Source organism: Brachypodium distachyon, chromosome 3, assembly GCF_000005505.3.
Source record: "Brachypodium distachyon strain Bd21 chromosome 3, Brachypodium_distachyon_v3.0, whole genome shotgun sequence".
NCBI classification, from domain to species: domain Eukaryota; kingdom Viridiplantae; phylum Streptophyta; class Magnoliopsida; order Poales; family Poaceae; genus Brachypodium; species Brachypodium distachyon.
The window spans coordinates 14,118,281-14,144,357 of record NC_016133.3 but is presented as its reverse complement, the minus strand read 5'-3'; the positions used below and the strand labels follow the sequence as shown (position 1 = coordinate 14,144,357).

General features: G+C 46.7%; 6 protein-coding genes across 7 annotated transcripts; 2 read left to right on the top strand and 4 right to left on the bottom strand.

Moving 5' to 3' along the window:
* Positions 1-1,928, top strand: LOC100824510 (haloacid dehalogenase-like hydrolase domain-containing protein 3). 2 transcript variants are annotated; one of them, XM_003573377.4, is made up of 8 exons: positions 1-308; positions 426-508; positions 638-721; positions 837-912; positions 1,062-1,134; positions 1,244-1,317; positions 1,413-1,506; positions 1,614-1,928. In XM_003573377.4, the coding sequence occupies exons 1-8, from the start codon at positions 65-67 to the stop codon at positions 1,681-1,683; spliced, it is 798 nt and encodes a 265-aa protein (XP_003573425.1). In that variant the 5' UTR covers positions 1-64; the 3' UTR covers positions 1,684-1,928. The 2 variants fall into 2 exon arrangements, with proteins under 2 accessions (XP_003573425.1, XP_010234346.1); XM_010236044.3 differs by having other exon boundaries at positions 3-308; positions 837-924; positions 1,614-1,921.
* LOC100824203 (V-type proton ATPase subunit D) lies at positions 1,861-3,117 on the bottom strand. Its single transcript, XM_003573376.4, has one exon. It carries the CDS (start codon positions 2,814-2,816, stop codon positions 2,022-2,024), a length of 795 nt encoding a protein of 264 aa, XP_003573424.1. The 5' UTR covers positions 2,817-3,117; the 3' UTR covers positions 1,861-2,021.
* A 189-nt stretch (positions 3,118-3,306) lies between these two features.
* Positions 3,307-6,995, bottom strand: LOC100823589 (cullin-3A). Its single transcript, XM_003573374.4, has 2 exons — positions 6,719-6,995; positions 3,307-5,526 (listed from the first exon to the last, which is right to left on the bottom strand). The coding sequence occupies exons 1-2, from the start codon at positions 6,874-6,876 to the stop codon at positions 3,486-3,488; spliced, it is 2,199 nt and encodes a 732-aa protein (XP_003573422.1). The 5' UTR covers positions 6,877-6,995; the 3' UTR covers positions 3,307-3,485.
* Positions 6,996-10,621: 3,626 nt separating this feature from the next.
* On the top strand, positions 10,622-13,655 carry LOC100839923. Its single transcript, XM_003571385.4, has 10 exons — positions 10,622-10,803; positions 10,958-11,118; positions 11,203-11,267; positions 11,463-11,503; positions 11,756-11,844; positions 11,926-12,039; positions 12,190-12,267; positions 12,507-12,572; positions 13,082-13,162; positions 13,259-13,655. Exons 1-10 carry the CDS (start codon positions 10,674-10,676, stop codon positions 13,400-13,402), a joined length of 969 nt encoding a protein of 322 aa, XP_003571433.2. The 5' UTR covers positions 10,622-10,673; the 3' UTR covers positions 13,403-13,655.
* Positions 13,656-14,072: 417 nt separating this feature from the next.
* On the bottom strand, positions 14,073-16,797 carry LOC100839615 (AP2-like ethylene-responsive transcription factor PLT2). Its single transcript, XM_010236043.3, has 8 exons — positions 16,413-16,797; positions 16,196-16,278; positions 15,406-15,414; positions 15,226-15,320; positions 15,061-15,134; positions 14,931-14,981; positions 14,664-14,746; positions 14,073-14,541 (listed from the first exon to the last, which is right to left on the bottom strand). The coding sequence occupies exons 1-8, from the start codon at positions 16,697-16,699 to the stop codon at positions 14,360-14,362; spliced, it is 864 nt and encodes a 287-aa protein (XP_010234345.1). The 5' UTR covers positions 16,700-16,797; the 3' UTR covers positions 14,073-14,359.
* A 4,804-nt stretch (positions 16,798-21,601) lies between these two features.
* Positions 21,602-22,346, bottom strand: LOC104583555. Its single transcript, XM_014900733.2, has 2 exons — positions 21,941-22,346; positions 21,602-21,858 (listed from the first exon to the last, which is right to left on the bottom strand). Exons 1-2 carry the CDS (start codon positions 22,313-22,315, stop codon positions 21,754-21,756), a joined length of 480 nt encoding a protein of 159 aa, XP_014756219.2. The 5' UTR covers positions 22,316-22,346; the 3' UTR covers positions 21,602-21,753.
* Between the last annotated feature and the right edge of the window lie 3,731 nt (positions 22,347-26,077).

Below are 26,077 nucleotides of genomic sequence, written 5' to 3'. Positions count from 1 at the left end.
TCGCGCGGCACATTTTTCGGTCCCTCTTCTTTTCTGTCCGTCTCGCCGGCGAGCGCTTCTCGAGATGCCCGCCGCGGCGGCGCGCTGCGGCTGCCCGCTCCTGCTCCGGCAGCAACCGGCGGCCGGCCTCCGCCGTTCCTTCTCCTCATACTCCGGCATGCGGCGTGTCTGCGCAGCCGCAGGGGGTGGGAGCGGGAGCGAGGGGCGGCCGCCGGCGTACGGCGGGCTGCTGCTCGACGCCGGCGGCACGCTGCTGCAGCTGGCGCGGCCGGTCGCCCAGACGTACGCCGCCCTCGGACGTCCATACGGTTCGGACGTCTCCCAGCAAACCACCCTTTCTATAGTTTCGTGTGTGGCCCTCGCTTGGCCATTTCATCGAACACATGGCATTGAGGTCTTTCGCTGTTCGCCGGTTTGTTCTCCAGGTGTGACAAAGCGTGAAGAGTACATCAAGCAGGGATTCAAGCGGGCCTTCTCTGCGCCATGGCCGAAGACGCTCAGGTACCAGGTAACAGCCGTGGGCAGACAAGAATTACATCAGAAAATACCAGTGTTGCATTTATAGACTTTGGAATGTGGAATTGTGGTGCCATCGCTGCTGAGGAGATGATATGATGGATTGTGTTTGTGACTGCAGGGTGATGGGCGGCCATTCTGGAAGATTGTCGTGGCAGAAGCGACAGACTGCACTAACAATGATTATTTCGAAGAAGTATATCAGGTATCACCCTGTTCTCGGTTTTGTGTGGAATGTGTAGGTCGTGATCTCCAGACTGAGATTATTTCCTCTGCTGATCATATGATGTGGCTAAGGGGTGAATTGTTCTTATTGTTAGTACTACGCTCGTGGAGATGCTTGGCGTCTGCCGGATGGAGCTTACAGAACACTGCATGATCTGAAAGATGCGGGAGGTTATGCAACCTGTATCTCCTTCCTTTTTCAGTTTGCGACTCATCTCTCCAGTAGTTTACTTCAAGTTCATTTTAACTTGCCCCATTCTGACCCGTGTATAATCCTATTTTATCATACATGGCTCATGCTAATAATGTCTCAATTTCAGTTAAGCTAGCTGTCGTATCCAACTTTGACACACGGCTAAGGAAATTGCTTAAGGAGCTCAATGTCTCGGATCTGTAAGTACTTGTAAATTGTTCCGTCTAAGTATCTCAATCTTGCTTCAATATGCATATTTATTGTTTTTGCAAGTAATGCACATGCGCTGACAGATCTTAACCTGTCCAGGTTTGATGCCATTATAGTATCATCGGAGGTTGGATATGAGAAACCTGCTCCAGAGATCTTCAGAATAGCGTTAGGTACAAAATAGAGTTATTAGCACATATTCTCCGTGGGGTCAAACCAAAAAGTTATCCTATTCAACTATGGAATGGTCTGGTTTCCTGTTTGGCAGATCAAATTGGTGTGGAAGCCAGCAAAGCAGTACATATCGGGGATGATGAGACTGCTGACAAGGCGGGTGCTAACGCTATAGGACTCGAGTGCTGGTATGCAAATTTTTTGTCAGTTTCGGTTCCTTCCCCATGTGGATGTCCTGTACTCTTGTGGTTCTGTGGCTGGCTGACTGATTATTACTGCTGTGAACAATTTTTAGGTTGTGGGGAGAAGATGTCAAGACATTTTCTGAGATACAGGACCGAATTCTAGCAAGGAACCCGCAATGAGTGCGGATTTGGTGTTGGACATCGTTGGACCTCTCTGCTGGTGATCTGCACGAATTGTTCATTTGTTTCAAACTTCTGTTTTCATGACCAGGAAGTCCCGAGGGCTTTTGTTTATCTGTTTTATCGCACGATGTTCTTGCAATAAACCAGTGCACCGCCATGTACAAATACAAGTGATGCATAAACTGGACCAATTTTATGCAGATTTGGAATGAAATGGAATATAAAGTACCACACAGCTTCAAGGCACAACATTATTAATTTTCACATGAGTATTATGGAATAGATGCACAGACAGCACAGAGTAGCTTGAGCTGTTGAGCAACTTGGATCAGAGCTCAGAAGATGATGTCCTGGTCCCCCTCCCCTGTGCCGTTGTCCAGCATGCTGGCGGCGGTGCCGAGGGAGACGCCGCGGCTGAGGGCGACGGCGCCGGCGGCCTTCTCCTCGGCGTAGCGCTCGGCGGACTCCATCTGGCGCTCGAGCTCCCGCTGCTTGACGGCCTGGATCTTCTTGAGGCGGAAGAACTCCTCCCGCTCCTGCTCGTCGAGCTCGCCTCTGATGTAGGCCACGGTGTTCTCCAGCTGCGGCTTCACCACGTGCTCCAGCGCGTTCACCCGCCGGTTGGTCGTCTTGATGGCCTCGTCCAGCGTCAGGAACGCCGTCTGCAGCGACGCCAGCTCCACCAGGAGCTCCAGAGCGTGGCCGTGCGCCGCCCGGCACGCCGACGCCTGCTGCCCGCCACCGGCGAGACCCGCGAGCGTGATCGGCGTCGTCTCCGGGGCGTCGGCATGGGTCTCGAAGCGAGGTAAACGGACGCCGGCGATGTTGTCGTGGCTGGCGCGCACTCGGACGACGGCAGGACCGGAGTGGAGCCGGACGGCCTGGCGGAGCGGCGGGCCGGCGACGTAGAGGGCTTGGGCGAGGGAGAGGGAGGCGAAGCGCATGGCGTCGCCGGCGGCCTCCTTGACGGCGACGATGCGGCGGAGGATGGCGCGGAACTTGACGGTGAGCGCGTCCGACTTCTTCTTGAGCAGCGCGTGGCCCCGGGTCGCCGCCGCCAGCCGCGCCTGCACCATGCCCATCACCGTCACCGTCGGCACCACGCTCAGCCGCTGCCCCTGCCCCGCCATAGAAAAAAGCTTGTACTACACTGCTTTTAGTTTTAGCTCGCCGTCGCCGGAGACGAGTGTACTTGCCGGACCTTCCTAGCTATAGCCTATATATGCGGCGGGGGCACACGTGGACGCGCGTCGTGATGGTTCACAGGAGATGAAAGCGACCCGGATCGCACACGTACGACATGCAAGCATTCCTCAGTCCTGACACCCGACTTTGTTTAAGACTTGTGTAGCTATCTGTTCCAATGTTACTCATCTCCAGAAAAGAGCTGAGCTGGTACACAATCGTGGCACCGAAAAATGCTAGGTGAAATGCTCTTGTTTGATAAACTATGGAACCGGCTCTCTTAAAGGCCAGTGATGCATTCGCCTCACTATTGGCAGACAGATGGAAAATTGAGATGAAACTATCCACCAGACCAGGTAGATCACCAGTCTACTCTACTACCATCTCAGCAGGGTAACTGGATACTGCATTACTGCAGAAAAACATACAGCAGGCTGATAAGCAAGTCAGTAGGGTAACTGGATTACTGCCGTAATAACTTAATTCAAAGCGTAGGTACGAGGGCAGCAAACACTTCGGGGCATGCATAAGTACATGGATGGGGATCATTGGTCCGGTTATGGACAAGGTGGAGAAAGCGTCCGAAAAGCAAAAAATAAAAGATAATCCCACTACTACGCGAGATACCGGTACATCTTCCGGTCCGTCTTGTCCCTCTCCAGGAACTCGCGCTCGATGAGCGACTCGATCCTCTTCTTGATCACCACGGGGTTGGGCAGGAACCGGGGCTGGAGCTGCTTCGTCACCTCCGTCACGATGCTGTTGTGGTCCAGCACCCGCCTCGCCTTCATGATACGCACGATGGCCGCCTCGATCTGGGGCTTCCTGTCCTCCTCCACCCTGTGCCGGGTCTCCATCTTCTCCGGCTCCGACTCCTTCTGCACTGCCACCGTGCCAATTTTCACCTTGAAGAGCTTGCTCGTGAACTTGTCATTGACGTAGAAGTTGTCGTTGGGGGAGATGTCCCTGCTCATGGGCTCCTTCCGCAGGACGTTTTTGCCTTTCACGAGGGCAAGAGACTGGAGGCAGCGCTTGAGGTCTACCGGTGGTATCGCTGTGGCCTGCTCAATTTCATTGTAGGTCAAACAGTCCGCCGAGTTGAACAGCATCAGAACACACATCTGGTAGGTGGAGACGTTAAGCTCGTGCTTGCTGCCATTTCCAAATGTTACTTTGATGTCAGCTGTCCCCATATTTGTCTGCCATGTCAGCCTCCTGCCATTGTGCGTGCCAAGGTAGTAAGCCCGGAACTTCTCAGACACGCTGAGTATCTCAGGGGGCAGATTGCAAGTACTGCATGGCTGTGTTGGCCAAGAGCCAGTGGTGAGTATCTGGACAGATATCAAGGGGGCATCTCCTGCATCTGAAGAACTAGCGCCATAAAACCCTTGCGTGGTATCCTGAGAAGTCTTCAAATCAGTGAACATGCCTTCCAATTTGGAAGTGAACTGATACCCACATTCTGTCTTGAGCTTCACGAGCATACTCCTCTCAGAATCATCAGAAGCAGCTCTCCCAGAAAGAAGACGCTTGGCCAAGTGTTGCTTGTAATATTTTTCAAACAGATCTTTTTCTTGCAAGTACCTAAACAGCATCATCACTTTGTCCAAGACAGTCTCCACATCCTCCTCATTCGCATCTTTCATCCCTTTCCGCAGTTTGTCATCAACATACAATGATATGAACTCAGGAGATCTGTTGTTTAAGTTAATGAAGTACTCAAAGGACGAAGTCAGAGCGTTCTGGAAACTCTTGTCATTGCCAAATGAAATGCTAATGATATTGTCATACTTATCCTTCTCATTTAGAAGCCGCTGGACAAAATCAACAGGGTCCTTCAATCTCTCTGGATCTGTTACCAAACTCCTTCCACTCTCCTTAACATGAGAAGTCATAACAGATTTGATTGTTGAGTGCCCATCCGGAACCCGTTGAAACAAATTGTACATCATGGTAAGGTCTTCATACTTGTCTTCTACAAGCATATTCACAAGACCTGAGTCCTCCATAAGAAACAACCTCTGCATGTGATTTGTAAGAGCCTCTTTTACCACAACCGCAGTTATTTTCTCATCTGTCTTGGCATCCAGGTACTGTGCAACACGCTCTGCTTCTTCATCCAGCCGCTTCTGAGCCTTCTTGAGATACTCGCCACAAGCACAGGACTCGATGAATTGTTGTGACTCACCGCTGTAGAAGCTAGCAGACACTTTAAGGAATGGCCTTTCAAAATCATCTTGATAAACAGAAGATCCTAGATCCATCAACATTTTAGTTGTACTCCTCATCAAGGATCTATTTATCACCTCGCCCATCCTTTCACTGTGAATGAGATCAAGAAGAGTGTTAAGCAACCTCACCCGGATGTTGCTAGACCGAACGATATTATCTCTCCACAGTTCCAAACCAAGATCAAAGACAGCTGTCTTTTTATGGGTGGGAATATATGTCCTGTCCATGTACATCAGGACGTCTCTGATCATTTGTAATGCCTTGTTATGATCATCCCATTTTCTCTGCAGCTCTTCCAAGAATAAACCACCTTGAGCAGCCTCTATTGATCTGCGCATTTCTTGCAGATGTCCTGTCATGGTTTCTATGAGATTTTCGTAGAGCTTTGGGCCATGCTTGTACAGTACCATGTTATATGCAGTCCTGCCAGAATTCAAGGGAGATATTATGTTCTGGATCATCAGAAAGCTAGTGCTTTAAAACAGGATGGCATGACTGGTTAATAATATACAAATATATTTTTCAAAAATCAAGTCCATTTACAAGACAAAGAATAACCAGGTGACAAGGAGCAGATGAGGCTGTTGGTCCCTGTTTGTTTGAAGAAGGAAAATATTTATGATGTGTTTCATAGCATACACATTGAAGGAGGTCCCACGGCAGCAAATATAAAGCTCTATTGCACAAACATAACAGTATTTGCAGCAGCCCAGTTCCTATATGGAAGATAACTATTCTGTGCTTTAAGAGCACCATTGTCCAGAAGAATGATGTTGAGTATTTTTTTTTAAATCATGCTCGTGATTGCAAAAGCACTTGCAAAATAAAAGGACGTAGGTTTATGTAGTAAAAGCAAACATAAGCATATCTTTTGTTTCTATTTTTAAAGGAAAAATTACAGAAGAACTTGTGTAAAACCTTTTTATTCAGTCTTATGTTCAAGGCCTTGTTTTTATGTACAACGAGATATATAAAAAAAGCACATCAAATTCACAGGTGAAGAGAATCATGGAGATGTGGAGAGTATGATTACTGTCAGGCGTGCCAAAAATCGGCAGAAATTGTAGTATATAGAATCAATGATGTATAAAGTATTAACCATTTTCTGCACAATGAGCAGCCTTCAAACCTTCCTAATTAAATGCTAAAGTGCTCGATACTACACGGAGAATGTACTTAACTCGCTTCAGTGCAAGCTAATTAAACCTGCATGTTTGCCGCACGAACGGCTCGGTTTATTTCGTCACCTTCTACCGCCATAAAAAGTATCAATCAACTAGTATTCACTTGTACTTGTTTATAGCTGTCTACACTACAATACCAATTGCAGAAAAGATTTACATGCTGTTGACAAAATAATCCAATCTCATAATAACGAATCATGAATCTACGATCATCCTAATAAAATCCAGAACCGTCACAAAATTAAGGAGCACGAATTAGGGCACCCAGCTAATCAAAGTATCGAGCTTTCTGTCGGTCACCTGCTTCCCACACACGATGGGGCGACGGCGCAAGCCCAAATTAACAGGTAGAAATTCGACAAAGATTTAAAAAACAAGGGGGGGAGGGGGAGGGGGAGGGATAAATCGCGGTCGCCGGAGTTGTGTCTAACCTGTAAAGCTCCTCGAAGGAGAGGCCGCTGGCGTTGTGGTTATAGATCTCGCGGATGGCGTCGTGGAGCTTCTTCCACGACTTGTCGAAGAACTTGGGGTCGGTCTCCACCCGGTGCCTGAACGGCTCGATCCTCGCCGGGCGCTTCTTGGAACTCATCTTCGCCGCCGGCGCGGGTTCCTCCGGCGAGAGGTTGCGGGTGCTAGGGTTTCGCCGGGAGGAGGAGGAAGGCCAGGTATCTATCTGATTGCTTTTTTTTCTCGTCTGGATTTTAAAATTTCGTTTCCTTTTTAAGCTGAGGTGGTTCCGATGGATGATGGAGTCCGCGATCTATTTTGGGCCGATTTGATTTGGACACTCGTTTCGTTTAGAATTCATATTTGAAGGAAGTTGAAGAAAATACGTTCAGGCTTTCTTTTTTCTAATTCGGAATCAAAGTGCATTTAGAACTATTTCAAAGAAAGAACTAGTGGCAAACTCACAGTATTACGAGAATTCCCCTGACTTTTTTTTATATAAATAATTTTCTTCGGTCGGTCGGTCCACCGTTGGCGTCGAACAATTCTCTCACGAGACATGTTTTTATAGAGGCATTTGCCTACAAATTTTCTTATAGCAGTTCCAGTGCTCCATAGTATACAGCATCTAAGACATGTAAACTAAGCACAAAAAACATGGCACACTACTCACTTGAAAGACAAGGGGGCACCGTATCTTAACGTATATATAGTTCCTCACCTGAACCAACCGTTTTCTCTCGTTCCCCGACTCCTCCTTCCACGATGTTTCCCATATTGTTTGAATTTGTGGAACTCATGCCAATAAAATCATGCTTGTATTGATTCCCATCCGGACCAAAGGGCGGTGGAATTCTTTCTTTTGCCTTGCGGTATCAGTGGGCATGGACGTCTGATAAAATCGCATGTGTTGGGTGGTTATTATTTCAGGAGCCAAAAGGTTAAAGCCATAAATAAGGCACCAGGCAATAATTATGGAGGGCTACGTACACGTACAGCTTGGCGGACTCATAGTGAAAGGGCATTTCTCTTCTAAGTATTTTTGGTGGTGATGACAACGAGTTTTGTTATATGATCTTGTGCTAAGCATTTCAGATTTTATAAAGAACTCGACACAAGATGAATTGTGGACCCTCAAAAAGGAAAGAAGCGTAGTGGTGTTTAGCGGCTTTTTCGGTTGATTTAAGTCGTAGGACATCCGTACTATTAATAGGGAATCCACAAGGGAAGGTAACGGGTGAATCAATTTCACGTACACATCTACACCAATTTGCACCCACTAAAAAGCCTACCCAAAAAGGTGTGAGAAGAAAACATTTTTCTGAGGGTGTTTCTGGCATCAAAGGTTTCCAGGCGGTAGAAGTTCCGGATGAACTTCCGCCTGAACCTTCCGGTGCTTTCGGAACTTCCGGTGAATCTTCGGAACTTCCGGTCAGCCGGAAGTTCCGGCCTACCCCGACCTGTGCCTGACGGCTCGATTTTTGGAAACCCACTTATATACCCCTTCGTCCCCAACGAGCTATGAGACAGAGCAAGCAGCTAAGAACAGCCCCACTCACCTCAAGAACACCTCAAGCTTAAATCTTCAAGATCTCCCTCCCTAGCCACTCATAACTCTTGATTCTTTGAGGATTGGAGAAGAAGATCTTGTTTTAGGGTTTCACCAAGTCAAAAAGTTGATTCCCCTTGTTTTCTTTGTGGATTTCGTTTCTCTTGGGTTGTTGGGAACTCTAGACGGAAGCGGTCACCTCGAACTCTCCCTTGGTGTGTGAGGAGCTCGGGGCTTGGATTGGGATCCTCCAATTGAGCTGTGGAGTTTGCTCCGGTCAAATTTGTAAGTGTTCGGCGTTCGCCCTCAAGGAAGCCATTAGTGGAACTCACCTCACCTTTGTGGTGTTGTGAGAGCTCATCCCACTTTTGTGGTGTGGTGAGTTGGAGAATAGAGTGAGCCTTTGTGCCGTCTCTACCTTTGTGGTAGAGCACTCCTCTAAACGGAGACGTACACCGATCCCAATAGGTGGAACTCCGGTGAAATCTTCGTCTCCACATGTGGTATCATTTCCCCTTTACATTCTTGCTATCTTTTGTTGCTTCGGCTATTGCATTTCATTCTAGTGTTGCATTCACTTTAGAGAATCTAGAAAGCCCTAGGATTAAGTGTTTGTATCTTTCAAGAAAAAGAAAAGCTAAAATTTGTTAGTCTCCTATTCACCCCCCCTCTATTCGACCATACCGATCTTTCACATAGCTCGATTTATTTTTTTGCCACGAGGGTGGGATCTCCTTGGTTATATCAAATTCTAAAATCGACCTTATAATTTTGAAAGGGCATGAATATGGTACAACTTTAACATATAGTGCATCAAGAGCGCTCTTAGCTTTCTTCATGTTGTTTCACGCCGCCACACATCACCTCTTTATTAACCATAGCAATGCACGTCAAACCTACATCCCACCTCGCTACGCCACCAATGATTCATGCTGCTTTGCGCCCATGGCTCTTCTATTTTTGTTGTGCCCCTTTCCCCTTTGTGCATACCCTCTTTTGTCATGTGGTGCTTGCTACCATGAGTTCAGTCGGAGGTAAGACCAAAGAAATTTGTGCCTCCAAGATCGAGGAAGACCGCAAGCCATGAGAAATAAGTCCAAGCTCAATAGATCCAATGACGAAGGGGCTCCAATGAGCCAAATTTGTCGCCAAGGAGACCATGACGGTGATGTTGGTGCCCCAGAGATGTTTGGTTGTAAAAGGTTCTTTTTTGGTCTTTAATGTTGCATGGGTTGTTTTGACATGTTACAAAGTCATCTAAGGTTTGTTGTATACACACATGCTACATGTTTTGTCTATTTTTGGTGTTTATTGCAAAGGCTGAGTTTATTGTTAAAAGGTTGTTTTCATGGTGTTGCAGAGATTGGTTTTTATGTTGCAATCGGTTTTCTTGGAGATTTTTGGCAACCAACGGATATTTGTTGCTTTCATAAAAAAAATGTTCGACGGCCTTTGCCATAAGGCTAGCGTACACAGCTACATTTATGTACTAACCCTACAACGGCAATATGATCTAGAGATGATGACTATGGAAAACAGAATTTAGCTTCCATTTGACAAATTCTACTAAAAGGGTTTTTCTTTTCAAAACTAGTGACTTTGTTGGGTTTTCGTTATGCTATAATGTTTTTTTACTCTATCCATAAATTTAGATCATTGGTTAAGAAAAAAGTACCATAAAATCATGTTGAACGTTTTTCTCCCATCACCCGAACAATTTAAAGAGAAACATGGATTAACGACATCTCAAAGGATGAGTCCTCATTTGTCATCTGCATTTATCCATTTTGGCTTGTTTGAACAAATGAGGGTGGACAAAATATCATGTTGTCTAATTGGAGCCTTCATTTGTCATTCTCATTGGTCTTTAACGTGTGGGTCGAGCGAACAGGTGGATATTTCCTACTCTCCTCTCAAAATCTGGAGAAGAAATAGATGAGATGGACAAGTTTTGACAAACAATGGTACTCTTTGGGGTTATATTTTTGTCCATTTATCAATTATTAAACGGTTTTTGCTATATCTAAGTTGCATGATTTTTAGTTAGAGATAAACTGATTACTCAACTGTTAAATATGATTTGTGCTTTAAGATTCAAAACAGATCATGCAAAAAAAGGTAAATAAGATCTAAATACTAATTCAACGGTTCTGATTCGTCAACTTAGATTTAAGTCTTCTTGTTAAATCAAGCAACTTAGATATAGCTACATCCATTATTAAATGGACAATTAAAGAAGATTCAAGAAGTTTGCAGATGCCTTAATATTTGAGGGTAAATGAAAAGAAAATAGAGGAGTGACTGTGTAGAAGCTTCAGGTAAATTGACTGATGACACGATGCTAGCAGAAAATCGACAGACCTCATTCATGCCTTTGAATTGGGGTTTTGATGGCGACGAAGCTCCCGACCCGCTCCAGATCTCCGGCCACCACCGTCTGTTTCGTACCGGCTGCCGTCCTCATCATCTTTGTGCTCCTCCGCCGGCCATCCATGGATCCCTACGCTCCCGGCACCCCTCGTAAATCTCCCTAATCCTTCTCCCTCCCTTCACCCCGTTTCCTCCCCAGTTCTTGTGGAATTTCTTTGGGTCCCGAACACAACTGCCAATTCCCTTCTCCCATTGGTTTGCCAAGTTGTGAATTCATCTCTCCTTTTCCTGGTTGCCGCCTTAGGTTCCTCCGTGTCGTCCCGGCGCGCCGAGCTGTACGGCAGGATGGCGGGGGACCTCGACGAGCGCGGCGCGGCGTTCTTGAAGGGCGGCGAGACGTCGCAGTCGCTCACGCTCTCGGACCTCTTCGACGTCAGGGACGGCGCCGTCGTGCCCAAGCTCAAGGTGCAGGCTTCTCCGTTCACTGCTCCCGCCGTAGGTAGCGCATGGCGTTCATGATTTTTCTGAAATGTGATTGCTGCTCGGCAGGCTGCTGACCCGCCGGTGCGTGCGAACGTGCTCTACCTGGACCCGGAGTTCGCCGCCGTTATATCGTAAGTGATGATATTTTATTCTGAATCAACTGCTGTTCTTATAATTGTCGCTAAAATGACACTGATTTACCTGTAGTAGGTCAGGGATCAAAATATTGCTCTCTTTTGTTTTGTGTGCAAACGAGAGTATGAGACCAAGACAGTGCTAATTTTTTGACCAAAACAGTGCTAATTGAGTATGTTTTGTACTTGCAGTAAGGCTGTGAAGGAAGTATTCCTTCCCCATTTTGATCAAGGTAAAGTCTGTTATTGGATTCCTGCGACATAGGATTTCATAATTTCACGTAGCAGTTCAGAATAAATGGGTCCTGATTTATGTTCAGTACATTCAGTTAATATTTCCAGAGTCGTTGTATAGTAATTAATGGTTGAATTATCTGCTATTCTAGGTTGCTTTGTGTTCTCTTGTTTATCAGTCGGTGACCTAAGGCTGCACCTTTGTTTAAGCACTAGTTAGCTTACTTTTTGGGTTGATTTCTTTTTGCCAGTTATCTGGTTCCAAAATTCAAGCATGTACCACTTCAGTATGTTTCATGCCTCTCATCATCTGGAGCCAATTTTAGCAACTGAAGATGAGGTAATACTTCCTCTACTTATGATTCTCGTGAACAAAGGATTACAATTTTTTACTGATGCATCTATGCGTGATATTGTTGAGATTGAAGCTGAAGCGGATGCTGTAAAGAGAGTTACTGAGGCTGTTTGTCCCCTGAAAATTGTATTGGATCGAGTTGTTTTGACATCAACTGGAGTTCTTCTTGGCCTATGGCAGGTTCGATTCTTTAATAACACCCTATTCTGTCTGTCAAATGACATGCTGGGCATCTATGTTTATGAGGTGTACAAGTGTCCTTAGTTTTTTCATCCTCTACTCTTAGAAGTATCCAGACTGAAATATCTTATTTAACTTGCTACTTTTTAGGTTGAATCTGGTACTGATCCTGCTGACATCCGTTCAAAATTGAGAGAAGCTCTCCCTCGAGCACCTCAAAAGCAATTGGTGAGAGCAACTGGGATATATTTGTTGGAAATGTGACCTTTGATTCTGAACCTATCGTGAACGATAGCATTATATCTTGACATGACAGCATTAAGAAGAAAATGTATTTTTCCTCGACTAATTAACTTCAATATTGCACTAAGTTTGATGTTCAGGATTCATTCTAGTAAACATAGTAATTTCTGAATTTCTCACATCTCGATGAATTGGTTACTAAGCTGATTTTATGCATTTGACAGTATGACCCTGTTCTGCTTCACACCTCCTTTGCGCGAGTTCTGGGACCTCCTAAGCTCCCACAAGAGGTAGCGCTTCGTAACCTGACTTCTCATTCTGTATTTGAATCCTTCGAAGACGCTGGCACATGCCATGTTACTTCAATTGTTGGTGTGTGGTCTAGCAAGCAAGCTGTTCCATATAATCATACAAGAGTGTGCATCGCAGTGGCTATTTTTCTAACTATTTTTATCTTCAACTCCCTCCGATCCATAACAAGTGTCTCAAGTTTAGTACATAGGGAGTAGTACTTTCTAGTGTTTTTATTAACTAGCAACCTCCTTCAAGAGTTGTGTAAGCTTACTAGAACAAGTAATGATTTGAGATAGCCAACGAGATTCCTCAATTTAGTGCACAGAAAGCACAGCAGATTTAAACCGTGCATGCATTGTGGACAGTCTAGTTTAATCCAAGCACAAATATACACATTCAGTGAAAAGGTTCTATTCTCTTTGCCCCTCTCAAGTCCCAAAGTTCTGCATAGTTGCTTTGACATCGCCTGTACTCATCTTTTTAATCTTGCCCAACACTCTTCTAGGAGAATACTTCATCTTTGGATCACGTGAAGTTTTTCCATGACCTTGTCGCACAAGTTAACAAGAAGATCCATGGTTTCCAGGTAAACTTTCTATTATTGCATTGTACCATGGAATTTATCCTGATCCGTAAGCACATTATGATTCACCAGCTAGTCTACATCTCAAAACTGTTTCAGGCAAAGATATCAGAGCTATGGTACGTAGAAGAGCACGATGTCCTCGCATTAGCGCTCAATGGAAAGATGAAGGTGCGGAGGCTCCACCTTGGCTGCAATGGAGCCCAGGACAACTGGAAGAGGATGAAGAGAACACCTCTATGACTCGCATAATCACATTCATGTCAACCCTTGTTCTGCGAAAATTAAGCGGATGCTTTTGCACCTCCTGAGTGCCAAAGAACAATCTACATCTACATATCATTAGTTCATATGTGGAAAATTTGACATTGTGTGTAATCGCTCAGTACAGATTCTTACCGCAACGTTTATATACCCGTGGATCTGTGTTGACAGCCACATCTGTACGTGTAGCATGTGCCTGTTCCTATTTGAATTTTCAGCTTACACCGAACAATCTACATCTACATATCATTAGTTCATATGTGGAAAATTTGACATTGTGTGTAATCGCTCAGTACAGATTCTTACCACAACGTTTATATACCCGTGGATCTGTGTTGACAGCCACATCTGTACGTGTAGCATGTGCCTGTTCCTATTTGAATTTTCAGCTTACACCGACGGAATAGAGAAAAAATAATCAGAACCTAATTTGCATCATCGTGTTCAAAATACAGACCTCTACCACAACATTGCTTGCTCATGATGAGAAGACTGTCAGATTGAAATCATTACTCCCTCCAGAATTACTTGTTGATTTAGTACAACTTAGTACAACTTGTTGGAGTACATCTTTTCTTGTATCAAAGCTTCCATTAACGATGAGAGTGTTGGAAAACAGTTCACAACTGGAGTTCAAATAACACAAATATACAAAGAAAGAACACCAAACTGGACTAGCCAATTTGCCATCGCATTGCAACTTCTACAAATACCGTCAAGGGTTCGTAAAGGGTTTACATGAGAATACAGAGTACAACATCACACAGTCCTACTCTGGAGCTGGCAATTACCAGCCGGGCAACAAGGTGGAGCCACGCAGGAAAATCCCTTTGAGAAAATAGGAATAGAAAGGTATAGAAAACTGAAATGAGAAAAGATCGACAACAAAAAAAAGATAAAAGGAAATAGATAATATACATGTCGCTACTCTAATATCTATTGTCCAGCTAGCTCCGTGACCTCTGGTTGGCCCTCCAGGTTCGTTTCCTCGGATGAGCCTTCAAGTTTCTTTAAACCCTCTTCACTGTAGTTACTAATATCAAAGTTGGTCACAGCATGAACACCACGAAGCTCAATTGCTGCTAGGTCATAGGCTTCAGCTGCCTCCACTTCAGTTTCTGCAAACCAAAGCTCAATTGCTTATTCATCCCGAGCAAGTTGGCAATCCATGGTGATTCTTCCATTTCAAAAAAGTACAAACACAACATAAATGCCAGCGATTACTACAAAATGTACTCACCAAAGGTCCCAAGGTAGATATCTTTTGTGTCTCTACTCTCACCGATCCTGCCAATTCTTGCTTGCCACTTGCCATCCTTTCGCCTGCGTATTCAAATGACATAATAAAGTTGCAAACTTGCAATCATGAAGACTTCCTTACTTTAACACATAGCACACCGGAAAAATGTTTTGTTGCAAGAGGAAAGAAGAGGCATAAATCTTCTACTAATTTATTTCAACAGACTGGATAATAATTGGTTTATTTTAGGAAAGCATAGAATAGCACCTTGTTACACCCCTGTATGATGAAGTTCCTCTTGAGAAGCAACTGCTCTGCCTGTAATAATAATTATAAACAACAGTTACAAAACGAACACGAAGGTTTTAAACCAGCAGTATTGGACTTTTTAACAAACCTCCTTATGTAGGCCACAAATTCATCTTGATTCATGCTCTTCATTATCTCAATTTCTTTCTCATAATCAGAAATCTGGAGAAGAAACAGAGGTTAATATTTCCACTTCCTTGTGCAATGACATGCCAATTCCTCAGAATACCCCAAAACAACAAACAGTTCTTACAGTGAAGTTCAGTTTGGTGTGTTGACTTACACCCCAATATTTAAGGGCTGCAAGATCATGTGCCCTTGCAGCATTTTCTTCAGTAACATAGCTTCCTGGAATGCGAAAATGAAGAATAAATTGAGCTGCTTCTATGCTGCTGACAGAAAAAACTCCATAATAGTAGGCACTCTATGTTACCTAAGTAAACTGAAGAACCACAGCAGTAGTCATCGGAAGCCCAATCCAACGAAGAACATCCAAAGAAAATCAATCAGATATGGGGAAAAGGGTAAGTGTCACATTAAACGCTTCATTTTATAACCAGAATCAACAAAATTTCAATGCCCAAGTCATAATACTATACTATCAAATATTGGTTTCAATGTGCCACATAATTTTTTTGACATAACCAATATTTTTTATAATCCAACAGTGGCGTTCTTCCTACCTTCCCATTCACACATTCACTAGTTCAAGCGTTATACTATTCTAGCATTATTACGATCTAGTCCCCTTTTAGCAAGTAGAATTATGACTCCACATATTACAAGTAAAAAGTTGCAACACTAAACCGAGGACATAATAAGTGTACCCAGCAACCATAAAATTGCTGGTGAATAATATAACTATTGTACGCCGCTGCCCGCTAGCGCAACTAGGTACTAGGTGCACTGCCAGCCTCGCCCACCTAGCCACTAGGCATCGTCATGTTGGAGAACATGGTGTGACCTGAGCAAATACCGAAATGCTTGCCAAGTGCATTCTATAGCACTGCAAGTTATTGCCAATCTAATGCCAGGCTACTAGAATCTGTAAGGATGTAAACGTAGCCTGAACGAGTAGTTCCATTTCACGTCGGAGCACCATTAATAACCAACTAAAGCGCTCTCGGCATTCCAAGTTAAAGCCACTGCCATATGTACTACAACAGCGAGCGAGCCCTGGATAATCAGGACGGGAGCTAGCAGGAAGTGGCAGAAATACGCACCATGCTTGCCCTTGCGCTTCCGCCCCTCGACCTGGCTGGTGTTGTCCCAGAGGTGCGCCTCGAACTTGCCGCTCCACTTGAGCCTGTTCATCCAGAACAAAACCACCAAACAGTCGGGTCAATAACACAAGGACAGTCAGGCAAGCAGCCCCATGGGAACAGACAGTGGCAGTGAGGTCGCCCTAGGGTATAAGGGTGTTCCCCCAAGCTCGCCCACCTGGTGACGCCGTGGTACCGGGACGAGCGGGGCGCCGCGTACTTGCGCATGGTATCCGCCACCAGCTTCCCGCCGCTGGGCGACGCCTTCGTTTCCTCGCCTCCGTCGACGGTGACGGCGAGTTGCTCTTCGAGCGCCGCGATCTCGCCGCCGCCGCCGGCGGCCTCCGTGGCGGTGGCGGGCTCGGAGGCATCGGCGGAGGCGGGCGGGTTCTCCTGGGACGGAGGAGGTGGGGGAGGAGTGGCTGTGGGGTCCGGGGAGTTGGGGTGGACGGCGGGGCTGGCCATCGCCCGCGGGTTCGCGAATCTTCAAGTTCCCCGATTGATGTTAGTACAGGACTTCGACGGAAACCCTAGGAGAGGGGAGAGGGTGACCGGTTTTTTTTTTTTTTTCTGAGGGACCTGGGACTGGGAGCAAACAAGACTACAAAATCCTCGAGTTGTTTGGGCTTCCTTTTCTCTACAATGGGCTTTACTTTACTCAGTGAGCGCCGTAATGGGCCAGGTTGTCGTTACGCTGTAATGTGCTCTACTGTACTCGTTTCTGACAAAGTTTTTTAAGGGCCATTTCTAGAGGTTGATAAAAACAAACTTACCGTAACCTAGTTTTTTTTTCCACCAAACTTAATTTGAAGAATATAGGTTGCATGAGCTTTCCGCACACAAAAAACTTATCCCAAGGATTTGAGGGGAGACAAATGAAACAGAAACTATGGCTAAGTGTTTAGAAAGAGAAAAGAAAAAAAAAATGCCACGGCAGAACAGTTGCTTGTTGAATTTTGGAAATACTTGTCGCTCTCACCAGACAATCAGACATCACTAAACCTAACCTCGAATTCTAACTTATATATGGAGGTCAACTTCTGCCCTCCGGCTCTCCAACTGGCTCCACACAAGATTTAAGTCTTAAAAATTCGCATTAGACGAATACTTAGATTCTATATCACTGTTCACTGTTCCTGTAAAGCTCCAGTTTCCCTTCTCTGTAGCTCTGTTCCTTACTTTTTTTTTCCTTTTGCGCTCTGTGCTTGTATATCCCAACTCTTAATTAATTGATCGGCGTTGTAGCTTTCGTAAAAAAAAAAACATAGTAATGAAGTACGGAGTAACCGGATTTTTTTTGTTCCCTCGGTTAGAGCCCTATTCAATAAAACTAAATATGCTTGTAACTTGTCTGCATTTATACCGTGTTTCCTTATAAATAAATAAAAGATGCACAACAACTTACCTATGCATGCATGGGCGAGCCTGGCCGGCCATATGGAATCCATTCCAGTGCACAAGCACTTACAGGTGAAAAACCAAAATCTCGATTGCACACACACAGGGGCGGAGACAGTCCCAGGCAGCAAGGGTTGTGGCCTGGGCGTGAAGAGATTTTCCTTCGTAAATTTTAAAGGATTTTGAATTTGGATTGGGGCTTTGTAGACTACTAGAACATCGTCCTGGTTTTCACGACATCCTGGATCAACCACTGCGCACACATATAAACTGGGGCTTTTGTAGACTACTATGAATATCACCTTGGCCTTCACGACATCCTGGCTCCGCCACTGCACACACATATAATGTCGTATGCTTGGTTTTCAAACCGAAGATGAGAAAATAAAACCAAGACAATATTATTTCACCATGTTCATATCTTTTCAACACGTCGCCTCTCCCTCGCGTCACCTCTCCCGCGGGCGGCACGGGGGGAAACCCTAGCGCCGCCGCCACCACTCGTCCCTCCCCTTCTCCTCCCTCGCCGCCGCCTAAGACTGCCACCGGCTAAGCTCGGGTCGTGGTCGAGGACGGTGGCGGCGAGGGCTCCTGTCTTGGTGGCGTTTGCGGCGGCGGGGAGCGCTGCAAGGGTCGGCTTGGCGGCGGTTGGGCGCGGCTTCGGCGGCGAGGGCATCCGGTCCTGCAGCTGGTGGCGCGGCGGCTCACGGGCTTGGGGGAGGTCCCCAGCCTGTCTCCAGCCTTCTGCGCTGCAGATCCGACGGCAGCGTGGCGTTTCCGGCGGCTCGCGACGTGAGGGCGCGGGCCGGGCCCGGGTGGGGCGGCCGCTCCTGGTGGCTTGGCCTGGCGTGGGGGGCGGGTGCGGCTCCCGGCGGCGCGGCAGGACCTCCCGACGGGGTGCGGCTTTTTTGGTGGCGCCGTGGTGGCGCGGCTTTTGGGCCGCGGCTTTCGTCTTGGCGGGGCTCCCTACTTGGGGTCAGCAGCACGGACGGCCAACGTCGAGTGGATGGCGCGATGGAACAGCCGGATCTGGGCTAGGACAAGTTTGAGCCACGCTGGGCGAAAGCCATGGCTCCGTTGTCGCCGGAGCCAGCGACGGCAACGCCCATGGGCTGGGCGTTGTTACCTTCCTGAAGGCGTCGTTTTGGTGCAGCTCTCCTCCCCTCGTCCAGACCCCATGCTCCAAGGGAAACCCTAGATCCGGGTCTTCTCGGATCGGGCGATGTTGATGCCTGGCATCGTTTCCCTCTTGGGGGGCACCGCTTTGGAGCAGGAACCGGCTAGAGGGACCAGTGGCTTGGTGTCAAGGTGGTGGCTGCCCCAGTGTCTGTGGGCGACTTCAGTGGCAGCGACAATGGTGTTGGGCAGAGGTTGGGCTACGGCATCGGTTCTGGTAGTCGGTCTTTCCGACCTGTTCGTTGGCTTTCCAGGATTGGTTGCTTCCTTGGTGGGGAGTCGGAGTCGCCAGCTCAGAGGAGGAGTGATGCGTGATGACGATGACTTGGTGAGAGATAGTCCGATTTCTGGGGTTCCTTTCGGCGCAGGCCTTGCATAGTGCCCCTATGAAGCTCGCTATCAGAATCGGCGTTTTTTGTTCGCCTGCGAGGATGACCGACTGTTTGGCATGGGCCGGTACGAGCTTGCATGCCTTTGGAGGCGGAGTCCCCGTTCTTGGACGCTGGTGGGGGAAGTCGGAGTCGCCAGCTCAGGAGGAGTGTTTGTGTGATGACGATGACTTCTGCGTGCAACCTCGACGGCAATCTTCCTTCAGTAGCGTGCGTTGAGTGAGTGTGGGTGGCCAGGCTGGTCAGGGTGGTCTATGGTGCGGTCATGTCCCATGACGGTGTGATGGCCGTTTGTTACGGTTTTCCGTAGATTAACAGGACAATTCTATTTTTTTTAATTAATAGATCGAGTCTTCGGACTCCGGTTTGTAAAATAAATATTTCACCATGTTCTGTAATTTCTTACGCAGAGCGGCTAGGCTCGATCGACTCAAGAATTTTCACGCGGCATAAAGTCATACAAATTACAGCAGCAGATGCAGAGGATCATGCATGCATAACACACATAAGTACAATAAGTCATCAATCACCCTGAAAAAGAACACACTACTCATATCCCAAACTGTGCATGAATATCCCAAAGTATTTGGAACTTCCCACTACCAGCTAATTTGGCACCACTAGCTTCCTGATCAATACTTACTCCCGCCACGCCCACCGGATCCCTGCTTGAAGTTGCGGTTCTGCTGAAACGCCATCGATCTCGGCTGCACCCCGAGCACAGTAATTTCTTCCTCCCGCTGCTGCCCCTGCACTTGAACGGCATCTGCAGCGGCCAGTTTCAGTTCACCACCGCCGCCGCCGAAGACGCCGAGAGAGTAGTAGCCGAGGCGTCCCAGGTAGCCGGCGCAGCCTTGGGCTATGCGCTGTAGCAGCGACCTTAACGTCGGGGAAGCCGGCGCCATGGCTGCTGCTGCTTCTTCTTCCCCCAAGCTCACCTCCTGCTCCTGCTGCTTGCGAGACTGATCCATGAATAAATACTCGTACAACTTACTTTGGGTTCTGAAGAAGTTTGGCTCTTGAGTGGTCTTGTGGTTGTATCTTGTGACTTGTGAGAATTGGTATGGATGTGAATTGTGATTGAGGAATGAGGAGATGGATGGGTATCAGGGTCCATTTATATTGAGTACACTACGCGTACATAACTTAACCTCCATGATTGGAGAAGCGAGTCATTGTTTTTAGTTCTTTTTTTCACTCTGTTTCCTTGACAAAGCACGAAGAGTATATGTTTGACTGTCTGCTTGGGAGCGGTTGGGGTGAAAGATAAACGTGCATATTTCTTTCCTATAGTCACTGACGCAGTCAACACAAACACAGTATGTCTAGAATCGACCGAACAGTGCACATGACGGGAGTGAAAAAGCATGTATATATATATAGATAGTTTTAGTACTAGTATTTGCGTCGTGATCAATTATATGGCGCGCATTCCATGTACATCAGCAGACAGCAACAGTTTCTGTATCTGTAGGCACGTACGTACGCGTCCAACGACGACTTTGTAATATTCTGAAACTTTGCTCGCTAGAAGACAAGGGGCATGCAGAGCATGCAGCACGAGAGCGAGCGTCGGAATATTCTGAAACGGTCACACCCTAGAAGCAAAAGCGTTGTACTCAGCTCATACTGTACAGTCATACGCATGCATGAAGGGTCAATACGTGGTAACAGTTTTTTTTTGTGGTAAACTTCCGGGAGAGTCTTTTTTTTTTTCCACCGCGGCTGCTGGTAGGAGTACGTATGATGTACGATGTACATGAGGCAGTCTTTTTCCCTGAGCAAGTGTACGATGGAGTTCTACAGCTCATCGCCCATTTCTTTATCTGGACTGAACAGCCAGCCCACGTAAAGGCCGACCAGCAGAAAAAGCCCACGTAAAGCGCAGCATGTGCCAGCGCCAGCGAGTAGGAAGAGAACAGGATTCCACCCTATTTAGTCCCACCTCGCCTCTTTAAGAAGGGGAACGACAACATAAATACCCACCTCCTTCCAGTGCACCGCCGAGCTCGTTAGCGTGAGCTTGTAACCCGAGTGGGGGCATTAAGGGTGGCGTGGACTTTGCCGTATGGCTGTGAACCTGGGCCGGGAATGCTATTGATGGCCCGCCCGTTCCAAGTTGCGTAGTGGATCTGCTGGGGCCTATGCGAAAGCTGGGCCTCACGGATCCTAGAGCGGCAGGCACCGCGTGAGGCTGGTTTCACAGAGCAGCGATCACTGCCCGCTTCCAACGGTGGAAGGATAACGGGCCGCTGCATTCCTGACCCGCTTAGGTCTCACAGCCTACTCCAAAGAACCACCACTTTTTGATTTTTCACTCCACAAAACAAGAGTTTTTGAATATTTTTTTGTGCGGTCAGAGAAGTAATTGCTCATTTTCTGTTGGGGTCATGTAGTCAAAATATTCTGTTTCATTAATCATGATGATGCTATTTTTTTATTCATAGTACTGTTATACATTTTTTCATAGTACTGTTATACATTTTTCGCTCCACAAAGCAGTGCTTATAGTTCCTTCTCTCCAGTCAGAGCTACGTAACTGACACTGCTTAGAGATCAACCTTTTTTTCCCCCACGCCCGCCGATACCCTGTTCTAAGCGGAGATTCCTCTTGACCGTCATCGATCTCGACTGCACCTGGACGACCCTGAATTCCTCATCCTGGATGCAGCCAGATCATAAATAATCGATCAAAGCGAAACATATTGCCAGATCATAATAATCAATCAAAGTCTGAACTTACAGCGGTCGGGGAAGCGTTGGCTGGTTTCGGGAGAGCCCCGGCGGCCAGGTAGCCGGCGCAGCCGTGGGCTATGCGGTGCAGCATCGACCACAAAGTCGGGGAGTTCGCCATGGCTGCGGCTTCTTCCTCAAAGCTCCCGTCCAGCTGATCCTGCATCCTGCGCTCCATGAATTGGTTCCTAATTTCTACGGGTACTGAGATTGATGGCAAGGAGTATCCATCCGGGTCTATTAATATCGAGTGCTTCATGATTGGAGTCCAAGCGATCGAGCGTGTTTGGGGCTCTCCCTGCTGCATGTGCATGGAGCTGTTGGCGAAAGGTAAACGTGCCCATTTTCTTTTGGATTTAGCCACTGTCGCAGTCACATACGGCATATATTCGTCAACCACCACTCTAATTTAGCTCCGTCCAGTAGTCCAGACTCCAGAGAATTCAAACAGCGCGCATGAAGGGAGTGGAGAGAAAAAAGAAGTATATATACGTGCGCGTTCCATGTGCAGCAGCTTTGCTTATACAAATCTCGCAACGGGACAAGGCCGGAGCATGCATTGCACGCAGAGCGCGCGATGGTTGAAATGAATATTCTGAATTAATCTTTTTGCTGCGATATCACGCCAGAAGCAGTACAAAGCTTATTAGCAAGTTACGCAGGCATGGAAAGCTAGCTAGAGCTCAGCTCCGTACAACACGCGGATAAGATCGGGTTGCTATACGTAATAGCATTTTTTTTTAGTTGGATAACTTCCATATACTGGTAGTAGCATTTTTTTTTAGTTGGATAACTTCCGGGTTTTTTTTTAGGGAAGGATAAGTTCTGGTAAGAGTCATTTTCTTGACCGCAGCTACTTCTGTTTTTTTCTTGACCGCAGCTACTGGTTCTTGTTAGCCCAAACGTGGGGTGCGTGCGGCACTGAGGCCTGATTCAAAGGCCCGACCCGCAAAAGGCCCAAAAGCGCAGCATGTGCCATCGCCAGGCATTGGGCCTGATTTCGATCTTCATTCCTAGCGCACTTGTGACTCGCGGTCTTCTTCAAAAGAACCACCCGCTTCTTTCTTTTTTGTCTTCACTACTCAAAATACTGTCCCGTGATGTTTTTTCTTCACCGGCTAACCTATCGATCTTCATATGCGTACAAGGATGTAATGTACTACTCCCTCCGTCACAAATTAACTGACTGGATTTATATAAATTCTTATACAAATGGACGTCAATTAATTCGCGACGGAGAGAGTACGTAATAGATCTACTTTAATATATCCTCTCGCATATAAATTTGAATTGTTTAGCATTCAATTCTATTGCCATCCGAAATACTTGAAATGGAATCGGTCTCAATTTCAGTTTTGCGATCAGAGCGTTGTGCTCAACATTCTGATGGAGGGAAGTAACTCAGTGTGAGCGAAAATTAGTAACTCTCTTGATAGAAGAATATCAAAAATGCCAATTGGCTCTCGAGATCCAGTGCTCATGGTATCTGGGCCATTAATTTTTCAAACCAACAACCTAGATGGGTTGGTCCATAATAGTATAAAACTTTCCTCTTTTAGTATGGCCCGGTATTTCAGGTGACCACTGAGTTGTTTATTCATGAAATGGTCCTTTTTCGGTCTAGGTGTTAAATGGACTGGCTCATCAAGACGACCTAGACCTCCGTAAATAAACGTGGGCCGGCTCATCAAGGCTACGTGGACCTGGTCAAATAAATATATTTTGTTCACTTAGCATTCGTAATGACCCAGGTTCGATTCTCTCGTTTGCTGGTCCAGTTTCAAATCGGAACATGACTATCTGCTGGGCCGGAACACCTCAGGACGAACTAAACTCTTTTTACCCGGTCCTTATTTACTTCCTAATGTATCCATTTTTATTTCCTAATTTATCCCACCAATTTTGATCATTTTACACAACAACTTTGCTTAGTGCTTGTTTACATTTTCTATTATATGTAATCCAAATCAAGAAATAACCCGAAACACGTGCCGGTTCCCTGACTGTTTTCCATCGCGCACACAACACCTGGCACCGTCCGGATTCTTCTCGTGCTCGGTTTGGTTCATGATTCGGCCGGCCGAGTAACACATAGCCAGGATTTTGTAAATCATCGACCAACTGTTGTCTGCTATACCTACCATCCTCATCACACTTGATATCAGGCGCGCACACACACACACACAAGCATCGCAAGCCTCTCGAGCACATCGACAACCCCATGGCTGTCCTGGTGGCTCCACGGACCTAGGTCTGGCCTTGCAAGCCTGACGAAGAGATCATGCCCAGGCTCCACGGACCGCGTGTCCATGAGGTCGCTGAACGACTGCGTGCGCACGGTCCTGGAGTCATCACCTCCCCGGATGTCCGCCGCCGCGTACGCCGTGAAGGAGCAGTTGGATATGCACCTCCGCGCGCACTCCTCCAGCGTGGCCCCAGCGTCCACAGTGCTGCTGTGCGTCTCCAGCAGCTTCACCCCGCGCAGGGCCTCGAACCCATCGTCCCCTTACCCGCTGGCGCCGCCGTCTCAAATTCAACAAGCTGCGTTCGTCGGAATCTACATATAAGAAGCCAAATCCCACATCGTGAGTTCTGGTTCCACACACGAAGAAGAAAACGAAGAACAGAGATAGCTGGCAGCGACGCTGTGCGGCCGACGCCGCCCTGCGACGGCGGCGGCATGGGAAGCATTGTCGTCGTGGACCATGAGCTGCCCCATCCGCCTCACGCGCAGGCGTAGGCGGCCAAAGGCCGGGTCTATGGGGAAGAAACCGCCATGTCCATCTCCGCCGCACCGCGCACCAAATCCGCCGGCAGAGCACCGGATCAGCCGCCTCCGGCGACCTCGCTGCGTTGCACAGGACCCTCGGCCATCGCGCGCAGAACGACTCGGTGAATGGATCGAGCGTGGGGAAGCTTGAGGATGGGGATCGGGCGAGGTAGGGACGTAGTGTAGGTGGGTGGGGGAATGGATCGACCGTGGGTGAGGGAGAGATAGAGACACAAACGACTGGAACATGTTGTTCCAACTGGCCCATCAATCACAATTTTTCCTGTGCCGGCCCATCGCACATCACCTTTGCATACTGTACCTCTAGATTCAAACGTTCCCAGGTAAAAAAAACATGGACGACCCAGTAGTTTACACTGTTTTGGCCGAAAAGCAGCGGGCTGCCCTGACACAGAAGACTAAATCGAGTGAAACCATTGGTCCATCTACCGAGATCCCTGGATCCCATGAGCCAAAAATCCTTGTCCGTATCCAGACTACTATGTGTTTTTTTAAAGTCAAAATATTATTTCGTGCTATTGTTCAGACTATTTTGAGCGGTCTGCAGAGATGAAATATCGTAAACCAGTAGATTTACCGACTTTTGTGCATGTATAGGAGTATAATTTCTATACGTGGACAAAGTTATTAGCATCGATTATGCATTTGTTTACACATATTTAAATAGATAATGAACTTAGCACTATATATATGGCCATGCCTCGGCTTTGCGCATATATGGTACTAGCATTCAATTATAGGATTTTACATAGATAGATGTGTTGTCACAAGATATGTCCACATATCGTCGCATGAAACTTTATCCGATCCATCATGCTACGGAAAATAAAAGAGTTTACCTCACTTTACGGATGTGAATCCAATTGATGTTTTGTCATTAGATATGGCCCATGTCATCACTGCGCGGAACTTGATCTGATGGATTGTGCCAGGAAAAGTAATGTTCGCTCCTTCCAAATATATAAGGCCTACAGAGAAATTCTTACCAACTATTGGACTAGCGGTATGATGTTGTGATGCAGAAGTGATATCATTGAATTCGTATTGAAAAATTGTTTTCTAATGACATAACTTTTATAAACATATACCAAACATTCCTTTTCTAATAGTTAGTCAAAGTTTAACACATAAATCCATATTTGGATGAAGGGACTAGGGACATCATAGTTCCTCCCTCCTAAAATAAGTGTCCCAATTCATTCTTCAAAATGAGCGAATCTATGGAATGAAACGTGTCTAAATATATAGCGTATGTACACAAGATTGGTAGACCTATTTTAAGACACAGGGAGTACTAATCAACTGCTCATCAACATATTAAGGGATAAGGTTTTTGAGATTTTTTTTCTTGGACTA

Excerpts from the sequence above, each read along its gene's own strand:
- LOC100824510 (XM_010236044.3), top strand. The coding sequence starts at position 65 with ATGCCCGCCGCGGCGGCGCGCTGCGGCTGCCCGCTCCTGCTCCGGCAG. Across the intron at positions 722-836 it reads ATTTCGAAGAAGTATATCAG|TACTACGCTCGTGGAGATGC; the intron begins GTATCACCCTGT and ends TCTTATTGTTAG. Across the intron at positions 1,135-1,243 it reads GAGCTCAATGTCTCGGATCT|GTTTGATGCCATTATAGTAT; the intron begins GTAAGTACTTGT and ends TAACCTGTCCAG.
- LOC100824203 (XM_003573376.4), bottom strand. The coding sequence starts at position 2,816 with ATGGCGGGGCAGGGGCAGCGGCTGAGCGTGGTGCCGACGGTGACGGTG.
- LOC100823589 (XM_003573374.4), bottom strand. The coding sequence starts at position 6,876 with ATGAGTTCCAAGAAGCGCCCGGCGAGGATCGAGCCGTTCAGGCACCGG. Across the intron at positions 5,527-6,718 it reads TCCTTCGAGGAGCTTTACAG|GACTGCATATAACATGGTAC; the intron begins GTTAGACACAAC and ends GAATTCTGGCAG.
- LOC100839923 (XM_003571385.4), top strand. The coding sequence starts at position 10,674 with ATGGCGACGAAGCTCCCGACCCGCTCCAGATCTCCGGCCACCACCGTC. Across the intron at positions 10,804-10,957 it reads CTACGCTCCCGGCACCCCTC|GTTCCTCCGTGTCGTCCCGG; the intron begins GTAAATCTCCCT and ends TTGCCGCCTTAG. Across the intron at positions 11,268-11,462 it reads GAGTTCGCCGCCGTTATATC|TAAGGCTGTGAAGGAAGTAT; the intron begins GTAAGTGATGAT and ends TTGTACTTGCAG.
- LOC100839615 (XM_010236043.3), bottom strand. The coding sequence starts at position 16,699 with ATGGCCAGCCCCGCCGTCCACCCCAACTCCCCGGACCCCACAGCCACT. Across the intron at positions 15,135-15,225 it reads ACACCAAACTGAACTTCACT|ATTTCTGATTATGAGAAAGA; the intron begins GTAAGAACTGTT and ends TTTCTTCTCCAG. Across the intron at positions 14,747-14,930 it reads TCATACAGGGGTGTAACAAG|GCGAAAGGATGGCAAGTGGC; the intron begins GTGCTATTCTAT and ends TTGAATACGCAG.
- LOC104583555 (XM_014900733.2), bottom strand. The coding sequence starts at position 22,315 with ATGCCGTATGTGACTGCGACAGTGGCTAAATCCAAAAGAAAATGGGCA. Across the intron at positions 21,859-21,940 it reads CCAACGCTTCCCCGACCGCT|GATGAGGAATTCAGGGTCGT; the intron begins GTAAGTTCAGAC and ends GGCTGCATCCAG.